General features: G+C 40.9%; 2 protein-coding genes across 4 annotated transcripts in view; one reads left to right on the forward strand and one right to left on the reverse strand.

Moving 5' to 3' along the window:
* Positions 1–293, reverse strand: part of nomo (nodal modulator) — a 39,337-nt gene extending 39,044 nt beyond the window's left edge. Inside the window, exon 1 of the mRNA XM_062535156.1 lies at positions 114–293. Coding sequence (XP_062391140.1) covers positions 114–132 — 19 coding nt within the window. The 5' untranslated portion in view covers positions 133–293. The remainder of the gene's footprint in view (positions 1–113) is intronic.
* Positions 257–25,392, forward strand: LOC134090473 (transmembrane channel-like protein 5). 3 transcript variants are annotated; one of them, XM_062544256.1, is made up of 22 exons: positions 264–388; positions 939–1,051; positions 3,399–3,533; positions 4,588–4,844; positions 6,362–6,478; positions 7,245–7,347; positions 8,306–8,387; positions 9,103–9,357; positions 15,627–15,775; positions 16,034–16,175; positions 16,519–16,668; positions 17,200–17,351; positions 17,600–17,678; positions 18,177–18,274; positions 18,672–18,767; positions 19,360–19,435; positions 20,905–21,038; positions 21,714–21,872; positions 22,544–22,622; positions 22,941–23,042; positions 23,211–23,253; positions 24,161–25,392. In XM_062544256.1, exons 3-22 carry the CDS (start codon positions 3,457–3,459, stop codon positions 24,688–24,690), a joined length of 2,880 nt encoding a protein of 959 aa, XP_062400240.1. In that variant the 5' UTR covers positions 264–388; positions 939–1,051; positions 3,399–3,456; the 3' UTR covers positions 24,691–25,392. The 3 variants fall into 3 exon arrangements, with proteins under 3 accessions (XP_062400241.1, XP_062400240.1, XP_062400242.1); XM_062544257.1 differs by lacking the exon at positions 939–1,051 and having other exon boundaries at positions 257–388; XM_062544258.1 differs by lacking the exons at positions 264–388; positions 22,941–23,042; positions 23,211–23,253 and having other exon boundaries at positions 600–1,051; positions 24,161–24,358.
* Positions 25,393–25,923: the final 531 nt, after the last annotated feature.

Here is a 25,923-nt window from a genome sequence, read left to right on the forward strand (position 1 = left end):
GCCTCTTTAACGTTTATCTTCCCAGCTGTATCTTGCTATCTTGTTAGCATATTTGATAAAGCGTATCATCTCACCTGCCCGCTGACAACAAAATTATCATCGATCAACTTTACCTGCGTCAACGGAGTCCATTACAGCATTTCTGCGAAAACGCTACACTTTGACAGCTGTTACAAGTCTTCTGAGCTCCAATAAGTAATTTGGATAAAACTTGCAGCTTGTTTGAGTTCCGACAGTCTCCCCCTCCCGCACCAGCCAGCTACAAGTTTGCACTTCCTGGATTCGTCGAGGGGGCCGATCCTGATTTGACATCATAGACAAACTGCACTTCGAGCAGTGCGTTCCACCATGGTTCCACCTCTCATTTTTATTCCACACGTTAATCCAGGTAGCCTACTAAAATCTGTCTGAAAGGCTCCATAGTTGCAACATTTGAATAATTTAAATGTCTTGACGTGGGCAGGTTTAGTGTCCCAAGCAACAGGCACGCATGGTCGCCCATGGAAAAAAATGCAATTTGGTTTAGTTTAGGACTGTGCTGTGCTAGGCTATTAGTTTTCTCGCGAAGTGAAGTCAGAGAAAACGGGACAGAATGAAGTTTAGCTTGTACAATGCATTTAGATTGGGTTTGCTATAAACTCAATCATAAAATCAGCTGTCTACATTTTAATAGACAACTGGATTTCTGGGACGTCTGCCAAGCCCAGGGTAGCCTAGTGCACGTTAATAATTAGACAAGAGCTTGTCTAATTGCCGCAGCCCTAACTGTGCAGGACTTATCATTCGCATTATCATAGACTCAACACCCCCACGTCGTTTGTTTAACCAAACCATTTAGGCAAGTTGTTGACGTTTTTATGAAGGAATTTTGTTACCAAAGACAGCTGTAAAAGACGCGCTGAAGTCTGACCACAGTTCCGTGAACTTCACTTTTCCAGTTTACCAGAGGAGGAGACGGCAGGACTAGCGGTCTGGTCTGCTCCAGGGACAAGAATAGAGTATTTCATCGAAATGATAGCAGGTTTGATTAATTTGCTGGGACTCAAAATCGGTGAGTAGGCTAGGCTACTGTCAGTTGAGCACGCAGATATTCAATGTTTCTTCCTTGGATTTGGCGATGTATAGCCTAATTCTCGTGTGTGTGTTTTTTTGTTTTTTGTTTAACGAACTGGAGAAGCCAGTCACACAGGTCCGTGGATCTTCTGGCCAATCGATTTTCGTTTCATGAATGAGAATGGATAAACAAAAAATAAAGAATATTTCACTTTTTAATTAGACAATAGAAAAACGGAAAACGCAGATCTAGTCGTTTTCTGTTTTCATCAGTAATTTCCATACATGGAATTACAGACAACAAAAATGGTCCGTGATTTTGTTGTTAAGCATTATTGGTTTTTCTTTTTTTTTTCATTGGGTGTGATGGACTGGGTAGGTGGCGCAACACAGGAAGTTAAACTGTATGTCATCATGATAGTAGCAAGTTAACATGACCGATCATGTTCACTGCCTGCTCCTCAGGCTGTCTGTGGCCACCTAGTCTATCTGTAGCCTACATTGTGGAAGCATTGCTGCTCTAAAAAGACATAAATATAAAAGCAACGGATATAGGCGAGGATTGAACCCACAGATTAGCCTATAGCATAAAGTAAACCTCCAAGCAATAACCTATTACGCCACAACACAATCCAATGCACAGAATGAGACATACTAGCATATTCTAAAACATATATCAAAGCCATGTTTACATGTCAGCAACATTATCGTTAATATCCTAGCCTATAGTATTATTGAGTTTTTACTATCCTTGTGCGTAATTGCGCAAAATATAGACACTTTTCCTGCCCATTGCGTTTCAATGGCAGTGTTTCATGAACTGAATTCTTAAAAGGATAGTCTAGTCTAGGACAAAAGGATACACAATTAGACAAAATTTTTATTTCAGCTGGCGTTCATGTTTCTGTTAGAGACGGCCACTGCCTAACGTTTGTAAAACTTAACCATGATAGCCAACTTAGAAGGTCAACTAAATGGCTTGGTAGCCAGATACTGTAACATGATCAGTCATGTTAGCTTGCTACAATCATAATAACATGAGTTGACATGTTTTAATGGTATAAAGTGCACTTCACGTTCCGTTTTTGGTTGGTTCGTGGCGTAAACAGGTGCGTGGCTGGCACCATGGTAGTGTGTTACTTTGGGTAGCGGTTCGATACCCATGTGGAATTAATTATTTTATTTAAGTAATATTTTATTGGTGGCATATTCATAATCCAGTGCACGTAGCCTACTACCATCAATTTGACATTTAAAGATGTCATGCACATTTGTATTCGTTCGTCTCCAGTTTCAGAAAGTTGACAAATCAAGGTGCCACATCTGTTGAAGACACGTCATCAATCGTGGAACGTCATGAAGGAAGCAGTTGACAGATGGATTTCAGAATTTACAAGATGCATTTCAGGATTTTGGGGTTTATTTTTATTGTCTGTGATTCGATGTGTGAAAAATACTGGTGAAAACAGAACACGACCAGATCTGCGTTTTCCGTTTTTCTATTGTCAATTAAAAAGTGAAATATTCTTTATTTTTTGTTTACCCATTCTGATTTCTGAAACGAAAATCGATTGGCCAGAAGATCCACGGACCCACACAGCTTCATTTGTGTATTCTGGTTAGCTATTGTTGAGGTTTTATTTTTGCGTTAAATTTACTAAGCTGAAGGCTGACTTTTTTTTTCTTTTTTCCCTTCTTTGATCCTCGTTAACTCCAGCGCATCAGTGCCACTTAATCTAATGCAAGCAACATCGAATCATCTGTCAGTGAGCAAGCAGCCGGAGTAGGCTATTCCGTTTTGGATCAGCAAAGTATAGTCTAGACAACGGCATCATTTTTTCAGCCTGTGCTAAATTTATTTGTAAACATACATTAATAGGTGGATTTATAGACCTAATAGGCTACCCTACAGTTACTGTTTAGTCATGTTGCACTTCTGTGAGAATCTTCACCTTTAAAGGATAGCCTATTTTAAATGACCATGAGCCACCCTAGGAGAGCAAATGTGATATAGCCTAGACTACTACTGAACATAGTGGCATGGAAACCACAAACTAAACATGGCCATGGCATTGAAGGCTCTAGTGATCAGCTTACCTCTGTATTTGTGCTCATTGTAGGCCTTCGCTGTATAAATTCTATGAAATATTTATTATCAGTTTGTCAATGAACTGCCCCACATTGTCTACCTTGGGAACTGGGATCAAATTCTATGATCACTTTACACCTGAACCAAAAGCAAGATGCCCTCATGGCATTTGACATCCACTTTAAAGTCTACTAAAAGAAGAACCGAATGTGTGAGTTTTGGGGCTGTATTTCAGCACTTTTCTTTTTTTTTCTAGACATCAAAGAGTGAGGAAACATATCTGGAAGCACTCAAAGGAACAGAAGTGCCAGCCAATGTCCCACTACTACAGCAACGAGGGGACCGGCAACCCTGCCTACTATGATAGCGACACTTTGGAAGTAGACAGAGGGTTCGTACCTCATTGCTGACAACAAATGTGTTGCCGGGCTTAGGAACAATGATATTTCCATGTAAAACTGTTCCATGAGTTATGCTTCCTTGTCTTGGCATGGAAGGACAAAGCTGATGTAGTGGAAAGTCGGGTACTGACATATCATCACATATCATTTGGTGTTTGATATAGTGTTACATAATGTTAATTGTATAATGTTATCTGACATTAATGTTATGATGATTAATTGTTTTGTGATAAAGTCCATAATTTATATATTTCAGCTTTTTTTTAACACCACAAGAATGACAAAGCTGTCAGAGAAAATCTGGTTTACACATGGGGTGTGCATAGTACTTTGGTATTGTTAGAACTGATATTATTAATTGTTAGAGTTTAAAGAAATTGTATTGATCTACAGCAGTTTTCAGCGTCTAGATGTGTCAATAGATGCTTCTCTGGTTCAAGGTTCACTGATCTGCACACGTAGAATAATATTTTATTTTATCTCCAAATTTCTTTATGACGAACCTTAAAGTCTGACTGATGTTTCAAGGGTTTGACACGGATGCCATTAAAGCAGTGTTTCCCAAACTGTTTTCCTGGAAGGCCCCCTTGCCTGTGTCTAAGACAAGCCAGGGCCCCCTACCCGAACTCCTACCCGAATACAAACACAAGACATTGTTTTATTCAACAATCGGGGTCCAGGGATGAATTACCATTGCCTAGCTTAACCCGACCTGAAGGTTGCTTACGCAAGTTCAGAGGTCATAGGTAATAAATAGCTACATGAATTTAAATGTGGGACAAAAATAATTTTTGGCAACCTCACAACCTCAGCCCAGGCAACGTTGTGCGGACCCCCTGAAATCTCTGGAGGCCCCTAATGGTGGGGAACCACTACATTAAAGGATCCCTGATTTTCTTTAACACGAAACCTCCACTCCCCTCAGGATCCTGCTCCTCGTAGCTCATAGATATATCTATGCTTGTAGCTCAGCTGTGTTTACGAGGGCGGTGTACACCCTCTCCGCCTGTGCTAATTAACGGTGTCTCTGCCGTCTGCCGTTAGGTTCTCCAGGGGCTTCCCCCACAGCAACCCTTATAACGCGGGCCAGGACTCCTGGCACATAGCGGGGGCGGGGATGGGCGGTGGTGCCCGGGGCCCCGCTGAGATGCTGCCAGCCTACAGCGCCGCCGCCGCGCCGACGCCAAGCGGCGGGGTCTCCCGCGGCGACTGGAGGGAGAGCTGGAGAGACTCGTCGTCCGTGCTGATGAGCCCTTCCAACCCTCCGACGGAGACCCCGAGATGGCGGCCGCAGCAGAGCTGTAAGTCTGACTAACACACACAGCAGGCCCGCAGGGGCTCAGGTTGCACTCAGGTGTGTGTGTGTGTGTGTGTGTGTGTGTGTGTGTGTGTGTGTGTGTGTGTGTGTGTGTGTGTGTGTGTGTGTGTGTGTGTGTGTGTGTGTGTGTGTGTGTGTGTGTGTGTGTGTGTGTGTGTGTGTGTGTGTGTGTGTGTGTGTGTGTATGCAGGTGTGTGTGTGTGCAGGTGTGTGTCTGTTTTGCGCTGGGATAACAACTATATTTTTCTAATGTGCAACTGTTGGAATTAAAGTGCTTGGTAACTCAAGAACCATCAACAGGTTCCAGTGCTGCTGTTCATGTTCATGTTAACACATTAACTGTAGGGTTAGCAGCTTGCGCAATGCGCATGCAACCATTCCCAGCATAATGGTCCATTCATCAGTTACTCAAGTGGCTACCTGTTAGATATTTGAAGAGGCAATTTGTAAACACGTTAGGCAACAATTACCAGCCTGTGTGTTCTGTTTAGTATAATGCAATGTGTAGTATAATATGAAGAGCCCTTTTCCAAAACTTTTGGAAACTATTTGGAAACTATTGTTAGATGGTCACCTTTACTCAATCAAAACAATACACTTTTATTGATATTTTATTGATATATCAGATAACATGACTCATTAATGTCATTAATGTTTGACTGTAGACTGTATTAATGTCATTAATGTTTGACTTAAAAACGTATCTGTAGCGTTTTGGAAAAGAGCTCTTTATTCTCTTAACAATCTTAAACCGATAAGAATGGCCTTTTTTAATTGATGACATACAGTATATGGCTAATGACATTATGATGACAAATCGTTAGAGTTTCCGCTGATGGTTTTCTTAGTGATTGATAAACTTTATAGTATGACTATGACCCAGGAAGAACCCTGGCAAAGTTTACCAAGGGATTGTGACCACTCAGGTGAACATAAGTGAGATGGGTTTTCCCCCCCCCCCCCCCCCCCCACCCAGAATGTAAGGGTTGTTTCCTTGTGTGCCTAGTGGGGAAGAGTGTGAGCATTAAGTCTAAAGTGCCTTTGGCCGTTCCACAGCACATATCAATGAACATGCGATAAAAGTAATAATCTACAATGATAAGGACTGTGTCATTCCACCAAAAACAGTCAGATGGAAAATGCTTCATGTCACAATGGGGTCACGTAGAGACATTAGCGTTGTTTAGCGTTACTCAGGGAAAAGAAGACGGCATGAATGAGTTGTGCGTTTCTCCCATGTTCTTATTGTCCCGGTCAGAAAGTCCTAATGTGGGAGTGGGACACGGCTCACTTCAGGCAATATCTTCATCTCAAGCTAAGAATTTCCATAGAATGACATTTTAACATGCTAAAAAAAAAAAACTACGTCAACACTCTGGTTGCTGCTGTCCTCATAATTGTTTGCTCAGGGGGTCCGGAATGTTCCACAATAGAATTCTTTGTCTGACATACTCCGTTATCCTGTCTGACTGTTTACTTTTCCATGTGCCATGTTTACAGACACCGTTTCAATGCGTCTCCGAGGATCAAGAAGGATGAGTATGTTCCCGGGGGGGTCAGGAGCTCTGGACAGGCTGGGCCTGACGGAGGAGGACATCCAGGACGAGATGGAGAACGGTAAAGAGCTGATCTGCGTACTAGACCCTTTGGTCTGTATGCCAAATGACTGATTAAATGATCTAGTCTGTTTGGAAAAGGCTGGTCTAATTACATTCAAAACACATGTTTGGACGGAAAGGTTATGTCAGAATATTTTTAGTGATATCAGTGTGTAATAGATTTACCGTAATTTCCCGACTATAAGCCGCAGCTTATACATTGATTTCTTCAGTTATGAGGTTAATACACGGACACAGTTAATGTGGTATTAATATGGTTTTGTTTCTTTTAACTTGCATAAGACACTGCCCTGCGACTTATACACAATGTGGCTTATATGCTGGAAATTACTGTAATATGAATCACATTTTGAGCAGAAATTGTTTAAGGAAGTTTAATTGATGTGTTTTTATGAAATCGTTATTTTGAAATGGATCCCATAATGTAAGTAAAGGGTAGCTTTTCTATGTTGTGTCTTTGTTAAAAGGCTTATACAGTATTGTATCATTTGTTTGCGGCTAATCTTTCTTGGAGCTTAATATAGCATAATGACCAAGACCTTGATCTGAACAGACAGTCCCCTGAGAGGCCCCACGGACATAGCCTACTATATGAACTGTGTGTGAGGTTCACACCTTATTGGTTAAGCCATATTAGCTGTTTTCCAGGAACCAACACACCTGACGAGAGCCTATTGTTGTGTTATTCTAAAACATTAATGAATCCAATCAGGCGGGTTAAGTGGTGTCGAATGTTTTATTTGTCCCCTTCCCCTCCCCCGCAGAGGAACAGGACCTGGTGAAGAAACTGGTTGCCATGTCGACCCAAGACAGCGACACGGCCGTTCGCGGACTGGCGATGAGCTTCAGTGAAAAGAAATACATACGGTAAGATGGGACCACTGCGGCGCTGACCAAAGGTCTGTGTGCTCCGCTCTTATTGCCCTGAGTCAACCGTAAAGCTCGGCCGTAAAAGAGAGACACTCTTGCTCACGGCCTGTGTGTGAGGTAATGAGATACCTGGAAGGTAGTAAAGATTGGCAGGCGATATTTGGTTATGCGGGAGAGGTCACATCGTTTACCGTCAGAGAAGCAGGAAATATGATTGATAGCAAGCTGTAGAGTAGGTCACAATTGAACCCTGTCTTATCTTTTTCCTGTGTGACTACCCAACACAGATGCTATAATGCAAATGATAAAGGTATAGTCACTAACAAATAAGAAACCACTAACAAAATCATCACCAACAGCCTTCAAGAGCATTTTACTGGTCTAGGCATCAAGAAGGCACCTTCCTTTCATAGCCGTTTCACTAAATTTGGCCCATGACACCTCAGTGTCATGGGCTCAGCAGTGGTATCTAGTGTCCCAAACTCACCCCCTCCACACACTCATGAGTCATGATGCCAATAAATATACTGACAATGAACCAAAAGAGACAACACAAAATCATCAACAAAGGAGCTTCTGTACACACAGACTTCACTAGCAAGTGGAATTGTGCTCTGATAGACATGATAGTCTTGAACCATGAATGTGGTCATGTTGTGTTATGTGTTGTGTGGTTTTCTTAGTGGCGTTATCAGTTGTCTGGAGGTCATATGAGTTTTTTGACCAGAACAGACAGGGCTTCTGCTTTTATATTCCAAACTTAAGGCCATAATATGGGGAAACTCCAAAAGTATCCTCAACCCTGAAAGACTGCTGAGAGTTTTTACTTAAACCTTTCTGCATTTTATTGACATACTGTACATGTTTAATGGTTTTGGCAGCTTAGTTGCATACAGTATGTGATTCATTTAAGTGGATATGAGCGTTAACTAGTGCATCAATGTTACTTCCCCAGGGGTCAAGTCCTGGCGTACAGATCATCCAAGCAAAAGCACCAATTCACATTCTGTGCTGATTGCTCTGGTCGGATTTCAATGGTAAGAGCAGTAACAGCTGTATCACTCCACTCCCTTTCCTCCCGTCGACATGCGTACTATTATAGTGTCCTATTTTACCATTAGTCGCTCAAGAATGTGTGCAGGAATGGAATACTAACAAAGTCTAACAGACCCTTTTTGTTGAGTATTTTGGCTTTTTTTTGGCTGGATTACTCATTTGGAGAAACTGTTTTGGTACTAAATTAGACAGCAGTGTAAGTGAAAGTGACATTATCATGGAGAGGCATCCTCTGATCTGATACTGAGAAACTTGAGATGCCTGAAAAGTGAACACCTTAGTGGGTGAACAATATCATCTTCCTCCCACTGATAGTGAATCTGACTTCAGGTATCAACTTCTAAGTTCCCACTGTTCGACTAGTTACAGTAACCTCTTTCCGTAAGTCGCTTGGGATAAAAGTACCTGCTAAATGAATACATGTTATAATAGAACAATTGGAGCACACAAAAGACATGGGTTTGATGGAACATAAGAACAGTAAAAACAATGCACTCCAAGTCCATGAAAGAGTGAAAGTTGAAAAAGTGAATATTGAAATTGATGCCTTTGATATGTTTAGTTGGTTATGGCCGTGGTTATAGATATTTAACAGACGCCTTTGTCCAAAGCGAAGTTATGTTTTTTTACATCTTCACTGTGTCAGTAGCTCTAGTCTGTGTGGTAAGGTTTTCCACTGATGGTTGTCTGTCTCAGTTTTTCAGGAGACTGCAGACAGGCTCGGGTTCCGTCCGGCAGACCCTGGCGCTGTGGCAAGGCTTCATGAAGGAGGTCGGCGGGAAGTTCGGCTCCGGCGTCCTCTCCTACTTCCTGTTCCTCAAGTGGCTCCTCATGTTCAACGTCTTCTCCTTCCTGGTGAACTTCGGCTTCATCGCCATCCCTCAGCTGGTGTCCGGAGACCCCTTCCCCGACAAGGCCAAGTTCAACGGACTGGAGCTTCTCACGGGGATGGTGGGTTTTCGCGCATGCACACGGCGCTGCGTCCTCGTTTATTCTCGCAGGCCACTAAAGAAATGATGCAGCGTTAAATGTGAAGTCGGTGATTCTGGTCCAACGCATGTTTGATCAGTGTCTCCTCATGGGCCACTTACTGTCCATTCTGTGCTCGAAAAAATACTGCAAAGCACTGAGTCTGCCTCTGACTCTGAGCACTGACTCTGAACTTGAGGGAGTGGCTCAGTTATTGGATTTTTTGGGCTCAAATGTAAACAGCCTTTTGCCAGAGTTGTGGCCACTTCCTTTAAGCTTTGTACATATTTGAGATGAGAGATATTGATGAACTTGTAGTTGAATGAGGTCTTTCATGGGCAGACATGACTTGGCAACAAGGCAACAAGGGTTTGTGTGTATCCCATTTGGAGTATTAACAAGGTCCAAAGTAGCGATCTTCAACCGGGTTGCCAAATTATTTTTTCTGAGGCATTTTTTTCCTCTTCTAAAAATGTAAATCGTATGATAGGCTACATTAACAGAATGTAGAAAAGATGCTTTCTATTCATTTATAATGTCAATTCAATCAATGGCTTAATGAAAATAACTAAATACAGTACTATAAAATGCAAACATAACGCATAAGAAACGCTTAATAAACTAAATGCATGCCTTTAGACCCTTCTTGAAAGACCCCAAAACTATCACAGGAATCGAGAGCACAGGGCAACTCATTCCACCAACAAGGAACCACTGAGAAAAAGTCTTGAATTTTACCTAGCGTTTATGGCTGGCCGAGGCGACAGACACTCATCAGAGGACCACATTTTATCAGTTTCATTCCCGTCAGTGACACTAATCGCACAGTAATCTCCAAACTAGAAATGCAATTCCAAGGAATTACCAGTGCATGAAAATGCAAAAAAGATAGATAATGTAGATATGGTTACTAAGGTGTAGCTAGGGTAAACATGGTGGTTGCATAGTTTACAGAGAGTTGATAGTGTGAAGGTAGACAGTTTAAAGTTGAAACATTCCAGTTCTAACTTAACTAATGATTTCTATTCATGTTAAAATGTTGATTAGCTAACTTAGCTAATGATTTCTAGCAGTTGTGCTAAAAATGTTAATTATGCTAGCAATGCTAACTTTATTAACAATGCTAACCAGGTTGATTAGCTAACTTAACCGATGATTTCTAACAGTAATGCTAAAAATGCTAACTATGCTAACAATGTTAGATTTGCTAACAATGCTAACCAGGTTGATTAGCTAACTTAGTTGATGATTTTTTGCAGTTATGCTAAAAATGCTAGCTATGCTAACAATGCTAACCATGCTAACTAGATAACTTGCTAGTGAGGACTTTTATTTTGAAACATTTGTTGCTAGGGTATCCATGGTGGCCACTATCAGGAAACAAGAAGTTACTGCAGTATAATCATGTTGGTTGCTATGGAAACGGTCATAAACACTTAATTTTAATGGTTGCTATGTTGGTTGCTAGGTACATGGAGGTTTCATGTAGTTGACTGGAGGCATAGTTGATGATAACTGACAGTTGGAATGGTTGAACAGTTAAATAGTTGAGTAGTTTCAATGGTTAAATGATTCAATAGTGTATTATTGCAGTGAGGACTTTTATTTTGAAACAGTTGTGGACAGAGGAAACAGTTAACAGGATATGTAGTCTTCAGAGAGATTGTATGCTTATAGCCAGAGAAACTGACAGTTGATACAGGTGTAATCAATTTAACTGGCTAGTCTTAAGAGCCAGAGTGTATGAAGCCTGAGACAGAGTAAATAATTTAAAAGTTGAATATAGTCTAATTAATGTTGATAGACAGAGAGTTTAATGGATGTTGATAGACAGTTTAATGGGTGGATGAGTGAATGGTCTGAAGAAGATGAATGGATAGAAAGTTGGATGGAATGTGCCTTATATTCTTGTAGAATGGAGAGACACAGCTCTCTACTGAGAGTAGTAGATACAGATACAGGTGTAATCAATTTAACTGGCTAGTCTTAAGAGAGCCAGAGTGTAGAGATACCTGAGCCTGAGACAGAGTAGATTGTTTAAAAGTTGAATGTAGATCGTCTAATTGATGTTGATAGGCAGACTGTTTAGAATGGGTGGATGAGTGAATGGTTTGAAGAAGATGAATGGATAGAAAGTTGGATGGAATTAGGAAGACTTATGTTGATACAGTTGATACAGGGGAACAGAAAATGTAGTCTCAAGAGCCTGAGAGAGAGAGAGAGCTGCTGCACCTGAACTGGCCACCTGGCGTAACATTCTAATTGCTGCCGTGATGTCATAATGAGCAATGTTAAGTCTATGGGAGAAATGGTAATAGTTTTTAACTAATAGTTTAAAAAGTATAAAAGTTACAAAGTTGAAAAATACAAAGCACATATGGCATAAGCAAGACCTACGCAACAAAGTTTGAATGACGTTTCTACGTTAAACGGTTCAAGCTGAATTGCGAGCGTTAGAAGAAGAAAAATAACTAGAAATGCAATTCCAAGGAATTACCAGTGCATGAAAATGCAAAAATAGATAGATAATGTAGATATGGCTACTAAGGTGTAGCTAGGGTAAACATGGTGGTTGCATAGTTTACAGAGAGTTGATAGTGTGAAGGTAGACAGTTTAAAGATGAAACATTCCAGTTCTAACTTAATTAATGATTTCTATTCATGTTAAAATGTTGATTAGCTAACTTAGCTAATGATTTCTAGCAGTTACGCTAAAAATGCTAATTATGCTAGCAATGCTTACTTTACTAACAATGCTAACCAGGTTGATTAGCTAACTTAACCGATGATTTCTAGCAGTAATGCTAAAAATGCTAACCATGCTAAATATGCAAACAATGCTAACCAGGTTGATAAGCTAACTTAGTTGATGATTTTTTGCAGTTATGCTAAAAATGCTAACTAGCTAACTTGCTAGTGAGGACTTTTATTTTGAAACATTTGTTGCTAGGGTATCCATGGTGGCCACTATCAGGAAACAAGAAGTTACTGCAGTATAATCATGTTGGTTGCTATGGAAACGGTCATAAACACTTAATTTTAATGGTTGCTATGTTGGTTGCTAGGTACATGGAGGTTTCATGTAGTTGACTGGAGGCATAGTGGATGATAACTGACAGTTGGAATGGTTGAACAGTTCAATAGTTGATTAGTTTCAATGGTTAAATGATTTAATGGTGTATTATTGCAGTGAGGACTTTTATTTTGAAACAGTTGTGGAAAGAGGAAACGGTTAACAGGATATGTAGTCTTCACAGAGAGATTGTATGCTTTAAGCCTGAGAGAGAGAGAGCTGCTGCAGCTGGACTGGCCACCTGGCATAAGATTCTAATTGCCCTATTATGATGTCATAATGTAATGTTAAGTCTATGGGGACATTTTAATAGTTTTTATTTAATAGTTCAAAAAGTATAAAAGTTACAAAGTTGAAAAATACATAGCTGAAGTCACCTAAGTAAGACCTACGCAGCGCAGTTTGAATGAAGTTTCTACGTTAAACGGTTGAAGCTGAATTGCACGCACAAAAACGTTAGAAGAAGAATAATCGCCTATAACTAGAGAATGTAATTCCAGGGAAATTACGAGTGCATGAAAATGCAAAAATGTATAGATACAGTAGATAATGTAGATATAGTTACTAAGGTGTAGCTAGGGTAAAGATGGTGGTTGCATAGTTTAAAGAAAGCTGAGTGTGAAGGTAGACAGTAAAGTTCTAACTGAACTAATGATTTCTAGCAGTTATGCTAAAAATGCTAACAATGTTAACTATGCTAACAATGCTAACCAGGTTGATTAGCTAACTTAGGTAATCATTTCTAACAGTTATGCTAAAAATGCTAACTATGTTAACAATGCTAACTATGCTAACAATGCTAACCAGGTTGATTAGCTAACTTAGCTAATCATTTCTAGCAGTTATGCTAAAAATGCTAACTATGCTAACAATGCTAACCATATTAACTAGCTAACTTGCTAGTGAGGACTTATATTTTGAAACATTTGTTGATAGGGTATCTATGGTGGCCACTATCAGGAATAAAGAAGTTACTGTAGTAAAATCATGTTGGTTGCTATGGAAACGGTCATAAACGCTTAATTTTAATGGTTGCTATGTTGGTTGCTAGGTACATGGAGGTTTCATGTAGTTGACTGGAGGCATAGTTGATGATAACTGACAGTTGGAATGGTTTAACAGTTAAATAGTTGAGTAGTTTCAATGGTTAAATGATTTCATAGTGTGTTATTGCAGTGAGGACTTTTATTTTGAAACAGTTGTGGACAGAGGAAGTATGAAACAGGATCTGTAGTCTTAATGAGATTGTATGCTTAAGCCTGAGAGAGAGAGAGAGAGAGCTGCTGCACCTGGACTGGCCATCTGGCATAAGATTCTAATTGCCCTATTATGATGTCATAATCACAATGTTAAGTCTATAGGGGAAATTTTAATAGTTTTTATTTAATAGTTCAAAAAGTATAAAAGTTACAAAGTTGAAAAATACATAGCTGAAGTCACCTAAGTAAGACCTACGCAGTGCAGTTTGAATGAAGTTTCTACGTTAAACGGTTGAAGCTGAATTGGACGCACAAAAACGTTAGAAGATAAATAAAAATAACTAGAGAATGTAATTCCAGGGAAATTACGAGTGCATGAAAATGCAAAAATGTATAGATAGAGTAGATAATGTAGATATAGTTACTAAGGTGTAGCTAGGGTAAACATGGTGGTTGCATAGTTTAAAGAAAGCTGATAGTGTGAAGGTAGACAGTTTACAGCTTAAACATTACAGTTCTAACTGAACTAATGATTTCTAGCAGTTATGCTAAAAATGCTAACAATGCTAACTATGCTAACAATGCTAAGCAGGCTGATTAGCTAACTTAGCTAATCATTTCTAACAGTTATGCTAAAAATGCTAACTATGCTAACAATGCTAACCAGGCTGATTAGCTAACTTAGCTAATCATTTCTAACAGTTATGCTAAAAATGCTAACAATGCTAACTATGCTTACAATGCTAACCAGGTTGATTAGCTAACTTAGCTAACCATTTCTAGCAGTTATGCTAAAAATGCTAACTATGCTAACAATGCTAACCATGCTAACTAGCTAACTTGCTAGTGAGGACTTTTATTTTGAAACATTTGTTGATAGGGTATCTATGGTGGCCACTATCAGGAATAAAGAAGTTACTGTAGTAAAATCATGTTGGTTGCTATGGAAACGGTCATAAACGCTTAATTTTAATGGTTGCTATGTTGGTTGCTAGGTACATGGAGGTTTCATGTAGTTGACTGGAGGCATAGTTGATGATAACTGACAGTTGGAATGGTTGAACAGTTAAATAGTTGAGTAGTTTCAATGGTTAAATGATTTAATAGTGTATTATTGCAGTGAGGACTTTTATTTTGAAACAGTTGTGGACAGAGGAAACAGTTTAACAGGATATGTGTAGTCTTCAGAGAGATTGTATGCTTAAAGCCTGAGAGAGAGAGAGCTGCTGCAGGTGGGGCTGGCCACCTGGCATAAGATTCTAATTGCCCTATTATGATGTCATAATCCAATGTTAAGTCTATGGGAGAAAAAATGTTTTAAAAAATTAATATAAATTCAACGATAAAGTTTTCAAAGTTGAAAAAAACATAGCTGAAGTCACCTAAGTAAGACCTACGCAGCGCAGTTTGAATGAAGTTTCTACGTCAAACGGTTGAAGCTGAATTGAACGCACAAAAAGCGTTAGAAGAAGAATAATAATATCGATAATAATAAGAAGATGTCGGATAACAGTAGAGTGCATTTGCATGCACTCTAATAAGAAGAAACAGGATAACAGTAGAGTGCATTTTCATGCACTCTAATAATAATAAGAAGAAACCGGATAACAGTAGAGTGCATTTTCATGCACTCTAATAAGAAACCTAGGGAGAACAATATAGTGCATTTTCATGCACTATAATAAGAAGAATACTAGGAAGAACAGTACAGTGCATTTTCATGCACTGTAATTATCATCGGAAAACATAGATGGCATAGATAGATAGAGACACTTTACTAATCCTGGGGTAATTTAGGAGAACTTAAGATATGAACAGATGAAATATCCTGAGTGGATTACCCATGATATTTGACTGGTTTACTGTATTATACATTCTTCAAGCATTATACAAACATTACTGAATAGTCTTATCCGTTTGTGTTTGTTTTTCCTCGGGCATGTTTCAAAGTTTTAATGTGCGTTTTAAATCTTTTACAGGGTTATTTTAGCAACACAATAATGTTTTATGGTGGCTACAGTGGAGACGTGGTCGGAAAACCTCCCAATGCCACATACAACATGCAGCTGGCCTACCTCCTCACCACCGCGGTGTACATGGTGCTGTGTGGTGTCTCTCTGTTATACAGGTCAGATGGCGGCCATTTTCTCCACCTCAACTATTCACATTTAGGACATTGACACACACACACAACCTCAGCTGTGACCAAGTTTCATAGTGTTTTAGTAGAGCTTTGAACTTTGGTAATGTTGTAGTGTAACTTCTGTGGTAGTTTGGCTGAAGTTCGATCTCTTGAAGGTCGCTGTTGTCTTGAAGGTTGCGGATTGGAGCATTAAGTTAAGAGTTTAGAACTGAAGTTGTAATCACATCTCGGTTGTTCCTGCAGAATGGCAACTTCGTTCAAAAGAAACTTTGTGCTGGAAGGAGCCTCCGGTGGGGCCTGGACCGTTCTCTGCAGCTGGGACTTCAGCGTGGTCAACGAGAGAGCCGTGCGCCAGCGAAAAGCCAACCTCACCGTCCAGCTCAAGGTTAGTAGGAGTAAAAAACACTGAAATCCCGTTTAGTAAAAAAACAAAACAAAACAAAAAGCATGTTAAAGTGTCCTCACAACTTAATTATTTTAAAGGACTGAGACCATTATGAGACAAAATCACCTCAGGGAGACCTCTTGGGAGAACATTATTTATTGTAATGTCCTAACCTCAGACAAACAGGAAATGAAAGCAAACTAGTACTGGTATATGTTTTTTAAGTGTGTGCATCGCATGACTTAGCCTTTCTGTGTTCCTTGTGTAAGGAAGGCTTTTCTGAGTTCAAGATCCTCAGTAACCTCTCTCAACTTCCTCACCCTCTCTCTTGGACAACCAACAGGAGTCTCTCTCAGAAAAGGCCCTGCAGGACCAGCTGTCCTCGTCCGAGAAGCTCCAGCGCGTTGGGGTCCACTTGGCCTTCTGGCTGCTGGCCACGGGGCTGGCCATCGGGGCCTGTGCCGCCATCTACTTCCTGTCTGAATTTGAGCAGGTAGCCTACCGTTCATCTCAGGGGGCTTAAATCTGCGGTGCATGGCTTATACACTATCATTACAAAGCGGGTTCTATGGACTAGTACATCGTTTCTCAACCTTGGGGTCAAGACCCCAATATGGGGTCACCAGAAATTCAGAAAAGTTGGGAACCCCTGGACTATCGATGAAAAGGATGAATATAGGGTGCCTCTCAATTGTCTTTTATACATCTTCACTTCCCTCCTCGGTCCTCGTCCTCACTGATCTACATAAAGAATGATGGGGTGGCAACAATGGGATCGTCTATCCAGTGTTAGTTATAGATCAGTGGGAACGAGCCTGGAGGTCCGAGGATCGAGGATCGAGGAAAGAAGTTGAGAGGCACCCATACTCAGGAAATGGCTACTCTGTGAGAGCTGTGCACAGACAGAAATAACACACAAGGGATTACAAAGGCTATCTGAAGTGATTGGTCATCCACTTAGAATGTTAATGTTAAATATTTCCTGTTGAAGAGAATTGATGTTATTGTTGTTTTTCTGTAACAGACACAAATCGACAAAGGCTCGGATGCCGCAACCCTGCTGGTGCCGTTTGTGGTGTCTCTGGTCAACCTGGTCGTCCCTTTGATTTACTCACTCTTCAACAAGGTGGAGCGTTTCTCTAATCCACGCATGCAGGTCTACGCGGTCATCCTGAGGTTCGCACTGACCCTCCCACTCTCTAAATATCACACTTTATTTGATTTATGTTAGTTGAGTTATGTTAGTTTGCCCACAGTATAATGTTTTCCTTTTGTATTGTTTTCTGCGTGTGCAAAACGTACATTGTAAATATGTTTGTAGTGTAAATCAACCAATTAAATGGATTCTGGAAAGGTGTAAATGTGACCTACAGCATGGCACGTACTGTAAGCGGTGATTCATCGCAGGTCTTCTCTACCCGCAGAAATGTCTTACTGAAGATGTCTATCCTGGGGATCCTCTGCTACTACTGGATGCAGAAAGTAGCACTCGAAACAAACACGGTAACCACTCAAACGAATGGTGCATTCATGCCTTATCTGGGAATATTACGGACCGTTCCCTGTGATTGCGTTGTTTTTCTGACAGCGAGCGTTCATGTGCTTTGCCTCGAATGTGTCTTCGAATGATGCCACATCAAAGGTTAAGATATACGATGACTAATCGTATAAACTGTATTTGCTTACGATATGCGGCGTTCAACTGACAAAAATGGCAAATTCCTAAATTCACATCAAAATTATTGGACATGAAAGTCCATATGGACCACAAATTAACTAAAATGTGACTATAAAAGTGACAACAAGCCCACAACTGGGAAAATCTGTTAGCAAACGCTTCCCCCAGTTTCCCACATGAGATGACGTTCACAATGGCATTTATACTAGGAAAACGTGTTTTCCCATTTGCATGAACGCACCACAATGCTGTTGTGAACAATTCACATATCGCTTTGTCAGTGATGATTGTCTTTATTCCCACTCGTTATTTCTCTTTCGTAGTGTTGGGAGTCCTCTGTAGGCCAGTCTCTCTACCGACTGGTGGTGGTCGACTTCTTCTTCCTGTTGCTAGGATCCTTCTTTGGGGAATTTCTGAGCAAGTAAGCATGGCAGTTTATTTTGATATTCATTTGAGTTGTCGTTTGCCTTTAACTGTGACATTAACAGATTAACAGTGGCACTCTTACATTTATTAATCTGTACCGTTTCACAGACAACAATAATTAATTGAAACTAATAATCCAATGAATGTCTGTAATCTATTAAACAAATATAATTAATTCTACAGTACTGTAGAATCATCAACTCCTAATGAGTCACTTCAGTTGACTGAGCCCACAGGAAGAAGCAGAGCACACAAATAACTTGAGAACATTTAAACCCATTAAACCCCTTAAAAAGACATGAAAGGCTCTCAAGTCTTTGTGTGTTCCGGTTCTTTCTTTTGGGTTCTGTCATCATAACTGGCTCATGTGTCTATGTTCTTTTGTTCCACAGTATTATTGGCACAAAGTGTGTGCCAAGCCTTGGGGTTCCTGAGTTTGACATTGCACGGAATGTTCTAGACCTCATCTACTCTCAGACGCTGGCATGGTATGACAGTTGTACTACTACCTTTACTACTACCTTATACTTACCTGATAACTTCCTGGTTGCCCTGTACTTTTCAGACCCTTTCAAGGTTTCCTACATCGTATAAAGAGGTGTATACCTCTCCTAATAATGCCAAGAGAATTCATTTAGTTACAGGTGGACTCCAGTCAAGTTGTAGAAGCATCTCAAGGACCATTAATGGAATATTTCAGTATTTTATTTTTACAAGTTTGAACAACTTTATTTAAATGGTCTAAATACTTGTAAATGGCATATTTCAGTCTTTGAAAAAACCCACACACCTTTGTATGGAGTGTTGGAGTATTATGTGTAGATTGATGAGAAAAAAAATAATTGAATCCATTTTGAGAGGAGTCTGAAGCATAGCAAAATGCTGAAAACAATTGAAAGGGTCTGAAAACTTCCCGGTTTCACGGTACACTAAAAAGAGTTTTATAAGTGAATAATTGAATTGATAACACTGTGATCTCCAGGATGAGGTGATCTTTAAGCCTGTGTGATGTGGTTGATGTGCAACACCCAAAGGTTATTCATTTGTTAAGATTGAGCTTCTTGTCTGTTTTGTCCACAGGATTTCTATCTATTTCTCACCTCTGCTGACAGTCATTCAGATCTTTAAATTCTTCATTCTCTTTTACGTCAAAAAGGTAAAACCCCCATGTACTGTACACACTGACAAAATGATGGCAGTTAATCATTCCCAACACAAATGCTTGTTAGTAAGAAAGACTGACTGAAAAGGCAGTGATGCTGAAAGAGCTCAAGATGGTATAGGGCTCCCTCTTGTGGTCCTCAAATGAAATAGAAAAAAAGCAAAGTAATGATTGTGTTGTAATATTTTGCAATGTGGTAACACCAGCTGACTAGGGCCGACTACGTGTCAATCAACCATGTGCTCAGGGGTCTATTTTATACAGGTGGAAGTCTGTATCCGCTTCCAGATGTATAGCCAGAGTGTAAAAAAAGTGCGTCATTCGCCACGGTCCAGTAATCCAGACCAGATTACACTGAGCCACCACTGATCCATCTTCCTCATCTGGCCACCATGATGCTGTGGGAGAGATGACATAATAATATCATCAGGCTGACTTATCGTGGGCCGCAAATGCGGTCTGAATCGATTAGGAATGCAATCACAAAACCGCAGGTGTCCCCGTTGGCCTACTGTGTCAACAACACCGGTTTCAAGGACATTGTGTGCGTGCGATAATAAATCCTCAGACAAGGAACAAGGTTTGGACTGATAAGACAATCGAGGTCTTATTTGCGGTCTTGCAAAACGTCAGCCAGACATGGTAATACAGAGATTATTCCCTCCATGGACTTTCATGTATGCAACCTTCAGTGTCTGGAGCCATCATATTCCACCTTTCTCATATGTCTCAATTCACTTCTCTTGTAACGTCAACCTGTCAGGGACTGCAGATGACAATTAGCTTGAATGGCTAAACCTGGTGCATTTGCATGTCTTATGTTAATGAACATGTTGGTTAATATACACTGTCCCTTTTTAAATAGATAAACATAAACATGAACATATATCCTGTGAATGGAGTCTGGTGCTGCCACATAGCCATAGGTGAACAATATAGTACCCCTACATTTACTGTCTTTGGCATTGTTTCCTGGAAATTCAGGGCTCTCGCAAGAGCACCAATTTAATTTGAGTCACTCTGCCAATCAGTAATGGTGCTCTTTACCCACACCGTTGGAGCCGAGCTGCACCAATCACATCCTTGTATCTGATATAGGCGGGCCAGAGTCGCTGTGTTCTCCAATTGTGTTCAGTGATATTTTCAAATGTGTACTCGGTGCCGCCCCATAAGAGTTGGGCCATGTCCATCAGTCAAAGCCGGACCATAAATCTTTGTAGATTTGGGTCTGGATTTCCAGGCCACGGAAACGTCACACATCCGCTAAATCTATCTGTCGCTAAATTGATCTCTCACTAATCACTTATCTGTCACTAAATTGATCTCTCACTAATCACTTATCTGTCACTAAATTTGCTTTCGACAAAGGTGTCTGCTAAGTAACTTGACCGTAACCGTAAATGGATTCATTGATTTGGTAATAGTCTTGTCGTTTACACCTGTCCCGACTCCTCTCTGCCCAGGTGAGCCTGATGCACAACTGCCAGCCTCCGCGGAAGTCAGGCAGGGCGGCGCAGATGCAGACGATCTTCATCGGCCTCCTCTTCCTCCCCTCCTACGTCGGGGCGCTGTCTGTGATTGCCTACACCTTCTGGAGGTACTCTACTTTGACTGGTCTCTGTCTTTAGACAGGTTTCATGGGCCCCTTCTCAACCTCTCTCCTTGATCCTCGATCCTCGGTCCTCCGGCTCGTTCCCGCTGATCTATAAAGAGCACTGGATATAGACTATCCCATTGTTGCCGCCCCATCATTCTTTATCTAGATCAGTGGGAACGAGCCGGAGGACCGAGGAAGGAAGGAAGGAAGGAAGGAAGGGAGGATAGATAAAAAGACGAATGAGAAGAGCCCATGGTGATAGTGGTGGTGGTGCATTTTTGCTGTTTTAAAAAGAAACACCACTGACATGCCAAAGCAGTCTCATGACATTTAGCATTGTTTTGCTGCTGCTCCGTAGTGCTTTTATTTAGGATTTGTTCATACATTTTGTCATCGTGTCAGTGATTGTGTCTGAGAACGCTACGTAATAGCAAGATGCTATAAAATATCAATCAGACTTTGCAAATGTTCTGACTTCACAATGTAAAGCCTTGATATAAGCTGTAGAACAACATATTCTTTAAACATTATGTCTTGGGTTTTTTTTGCGTTCTCTAGAGTCTAAGGAGAGTATCTCCATGTTATCTTGCTAACTTACTTACTTGCAGTCTGTGAGTCTGTAGCTGCCAGCGCTGTGGCTCATGGAGGTGTGTTGTGTTTTGTGTTTCTGTTCAGTTTGAAGCCCTCCGTCTTGTGCGGCCCGTTCATAGGCCTGGAGAACCCGTTTGCCGTGGTGGAGGCGTGGATGAGCATAGAGAAGGACTGGGTGGTGTGGATCTACCAGAAAGTGATCCGCAGCGAAATCTTCTTCTACCTCATCAGCCTTTTAGTCCTGTACGTCACTGCAGTGTGTGTGTGTGTGTGTGTGTGTGTGTGTGTGTGAGAAATAAATATTCTGCCTAGCCAAAAACAGTCACACGCTCTACTTCGTTGGACCGCCTTTAGCACCATTTATTTCTATCAATTATCATCTATTCATTTTTCGCCAAGATCTTGCATTGACGACAGGAGATTCGGACCACTGTGCAAAGTCTTTTCTAGCACACCTGAACCATTCTTTCACAATTTGAGCCCGATGAATCTTGGCATTGTCATCTTGGAATATATGCGCCATGCCATCAGGGAAGAAAAAAAAACATTGATGGAATAACCTTGTCATCCAGTATTGAGGTAGTCAGCTAACCTCCTTGGGCACATAATGTTGCTGAACCTAGACCTGGCCAACTGCAGCCACCCCAGATCATACCGCCGCCCCACAGGGAGGCTCTTACTTACTTACTTATTTATTTACTCTCACTTAAATCCAGGTGGTGATCTTTTTTTGACCAGGCAGTGTCTTTGCCCTATGTGTGTGTAATAGAGAGAGAGAGAGAGCAACAAACTAAGCAGAAGAATATTGAAGCATCAAATTGAAAACAATGTTCAGTGGATAAGTTGTTTTTTTGTTGTCCACTGGCTATGAAAACAGAGTTAATGGTGCTTCTGTGTGTCGTTCCTCTTGACAGAGTGCTGACTTACTTCTTTTGGCAACTGAAAGAGGGTCGGAAGTTACTCATCATCCGGCTCCGACAGCGGATCGTCAATGTGAGTTACTATCAATACATTTTTATTGAACTCAAGGCTGGTTTTCTATCAAACCCTTTCAAGCCCCGAGCATAGAAGGGGCAAAGCCCAATAGTTTCTGTATGGATTATTGTTATTGTTGGTTGTTATTGTTGGTTGTTATTGTTGGTTGTTATTGTTGTTGTTGTTGTTGTTGTTGTTGTTGTGGTTGTTGTTGTTGTTGAGCAGTTTTTTCCATTTTTATATTCTGTATTTGTATAGAATAGTAGTCAACAGTAGAATAACTCTTTAGAGTTGTTGGTGAATATGATCTGATCAGAGTACCCCATTGTGTTTTAGGAAGGGAAGGATAAAGCATTCCTGCTTGAAAGATTACAAAAGCTTCAGAAATCAAAAAAACCTTCAGGGGGTAAACTGAAAACAAGGACGAATAACCAGAGGGTTGGTTTTCACAGCTTTTATTGTCTTGTGTACCTGTAAATGATATCTAATGTGTTCTTTACATTTAAGTTGGCAATTTGGCATACAAAACATTTCATTTCTAATGTTCACATACATTGAATAATGTGTAGGTATATATCTGACTTCATGAATGTCAACCTCTTCCAGAATGTCAGCAATAGGCAGTGGTATGCAGAGCCTGGCTCTGAGGGTGAGTAGCTCATCAATCAATCAATCAATCAATCAATCAATCAGTCAATCAATCAATCAATCAATCAATCAATCAATCAATATGTCAATCAATCAATCTGTCAATCAGTCATGCAAATTAAAATCCATACATTGTAGTGTATGCATCACCATGTACGATTGGATGACATCAATGATTGCTTCCCTTCAAGATTGGATTGTTGGATTGTGTGTATGTATGGATGAAGGCTTTTTTGTTTGCAGACCATGTTTCAAATATGAAGACAGACAGAGAGCGTAGGCTATCCCCACCCTGGTGTACAGGGAAGAGGGTCATGCAGGTGCACTGCTCATTGCACCCTGCTGAGACGCTTATTCATTAAGCCATCAATTAACAGATGTGTTGATGTCAATATAGTTACACTTTGAGGCACATTCTAAGCATCTGTCTCTGTAACAGAAACACAGAACCGTGTGTTGCGTTGTTGATTTCTATCCAGCCCCGTGTCCTACTTCTTGCTAACGAGAGAGTGACGCAAGAGATCACAAACAAGTGGCTGTGTGGCATCGCTCAGACAATGAGAATGATTTGGTTTTGGAATTCTTGACTCAAACAAGGCCGAGCATATTTTGGTAATCTTTTGTGGGCTAGGAGGGTCTGGCACAGTCATGCCAAATTGTGCTTAGTTTTAGGCTTGAATGCAGTGGCAGATGATCACAGATGATCCAAGCTGAAGCTCAGTATTTTTGAAAGCTGTCTTTACGGTCACCAATAATGTCCCATTGACATTGTAAGGTCGATGGCCAGTTGTGATGATCACTGACAGAGTATGGCATGTGCATGACAAGCTGATGTCACTCTTGTAATGGATCTTCCAGGTGAAGCCCTGTTCCCCACATAACTGACCCCCTCCATCTTATCTTTCCAGCATTGCCTGACAGTCGACCCCCCATGTCCGAGAGTGGATTCGGCGGTATGAGAGCCGCGGTACCTGACAATCAACCCCCCATGTCCGAGAGTGGATTCGGCGGTATGAGAGCCGCGGTACCTGACAATCGACCCCCCATGTCCGAGAGTGGATTCAGTGGTATGAGGGCTTCAGTATCTGGCAGTCGACCCCCCATGTCCGAGAGTGGATTCAGTGGTATGAGAGCTTCAGTATCTGGCAGTCGACCCCCCATGTCCGAGAGTGGTTCCGGTGTGTCCGAGAGTGGTTTCGGTGGTATGAGAGCCACGCTACCTGACAGTCGACTCCCCATGTCCGAGAGTGGTTTCGGTGTTATGAGAGCTGCGGTACCTGGTAGTCGACCCCCCATGTCCGACACAGGCCTCAATGGTGTGAGGGCTGCAGTGCCTCAGGGTGGCCCCCCAGCCTCGTCCACCCCCAGCGGCCTCATCCAGGCCATGCTGGCCAGACAGCAGGCGGAACAGGACGACGACGACGACTACGACTACTGAATGAAGCATAGCGTTAAGAGCACCGTTTGACCTCCGGTTTAAGAGCCGGTTCTTTTCAAAGCCGTGCTCAAGAGAAGCCATATGCAGTGGGCACCTCGTTATGGCTTATATGGGATTATGGGTTGTGGAGCATTGTGGATTCTCCCACAATGAAGAATAGCAAACGCTACCTTGCAAAGAACAAGATAATAATCGGGCAAGGCCATTCAGATCAAATGTTCTGTGAAAAAGGTGAAATGTGCCATTGCCTTTGTTTCACCTTAATACTTCTGAAAAGACTGGAAGACACTGATTGCTGAAACTGATTGTGACTAGAACACATAAAGGTCTGTCATTGCACTATAAACACTTTACTGTTTCACTTCACATTTTACCATCCTGCACAGTCCCTGCTGAGGCTCTATGATGCAATACCTGATTCAAAAATGAATACCTTACATACATTTGAATCAGGTTGATGTTAGAATTGTAAGATTTAAGATTGTGGTGGAACTATGAAAGAGAGTGAATCAGACCCAGCATGTTTTGTATGTTATAACATGAAAAAATCATACAAACACTGGATACACTGTGAGAAGAATTATTGTAAATAAGTAAATTATTGATTATTCTGAGTACTTTGTTGTTGTTTTTTGAGTGGGCCAACCTTTCAGTGTCACTGTGCATACAAAATATTATGTAAATGACTTCTGCGGGTTTTTGCATGTCAACACGTCAAGCATAAAACCAGAGTGTTGAAGCAGGAAGCCTGACATGCTAAAACATGGAAATGCAGGAGCCAAACTCGGAACACACTTGTTCCTATTGAACATTTGAATAATATATAATACAGTGGCACCATCACATTAAAGGAGCAGTCCTTGATCATCATGAAATGTTTAGGTTTACATGCCAATTCTTGAATTCCCCCCTGGGGATCAATAAAGTATCTATCTATCTACTCTTTATCTATCAGTCAAATACACCTCACCATTCAATGCTGCTGATTTGCTCGAATAATGTGTCTCTCAGTGTACGTCAACACCAAAGACACTCATGTCAGTGGAAGCATTTGGCAATCTGATTTATTATTTAACTAACAAGCACTGATCCAATATAATAAAAGGCTGCATGATGGTCTGTCACTGGTAAGCTTATGTAGGCCTACAGCATCTTCATGCTTGTGATTGCAAGAAGAGGTTTGAGTTTGTATAAACAGAAGCGTTATGCAGACAATGTGAATTGGAAGCCTAT

The sequence above is a fragment of the Sardina pilchardus genome, chromosome 1, assembly GCF_963854185.1.
Source record: "Sardina pilchardus chromosome 1, fSarPil1.1, whole genome shotgun sequence".
NCBI lineage: Eukaryota > Metazoa > Chordata > Actinopteri > Clupeiformes > Clupeidae > Sardina > Sardina pilchardus.

What these genes read in the sequence shown, in the direction of transcription:
- LOC134090473 (XM_062544257.1), top strand. Translation starts at nt 3,457, where the DNA reads ATGTCCCACTACTACAGCAACGAGGGGACCGGCAACCCTGCCTACTAT. An exon ending in ATGGCGGCCGCAGCAGAGCT is followed by an intron (nt 4,845 to 6,361) that starts GTAAGTCTGACT and finishes CCATGTTTACAG; the next exon opens with ACACCGTTTCAATGCGTCTC. An exon ending in CTCATCAGCCTTTTAGTCCT is followed by an intron (nt 21,873 to 22,543) that starts GTACGTCACTGC and finishes TCCTCTTGACAG; the next exon opens with AGTGCTGACTTACTTCTTTT.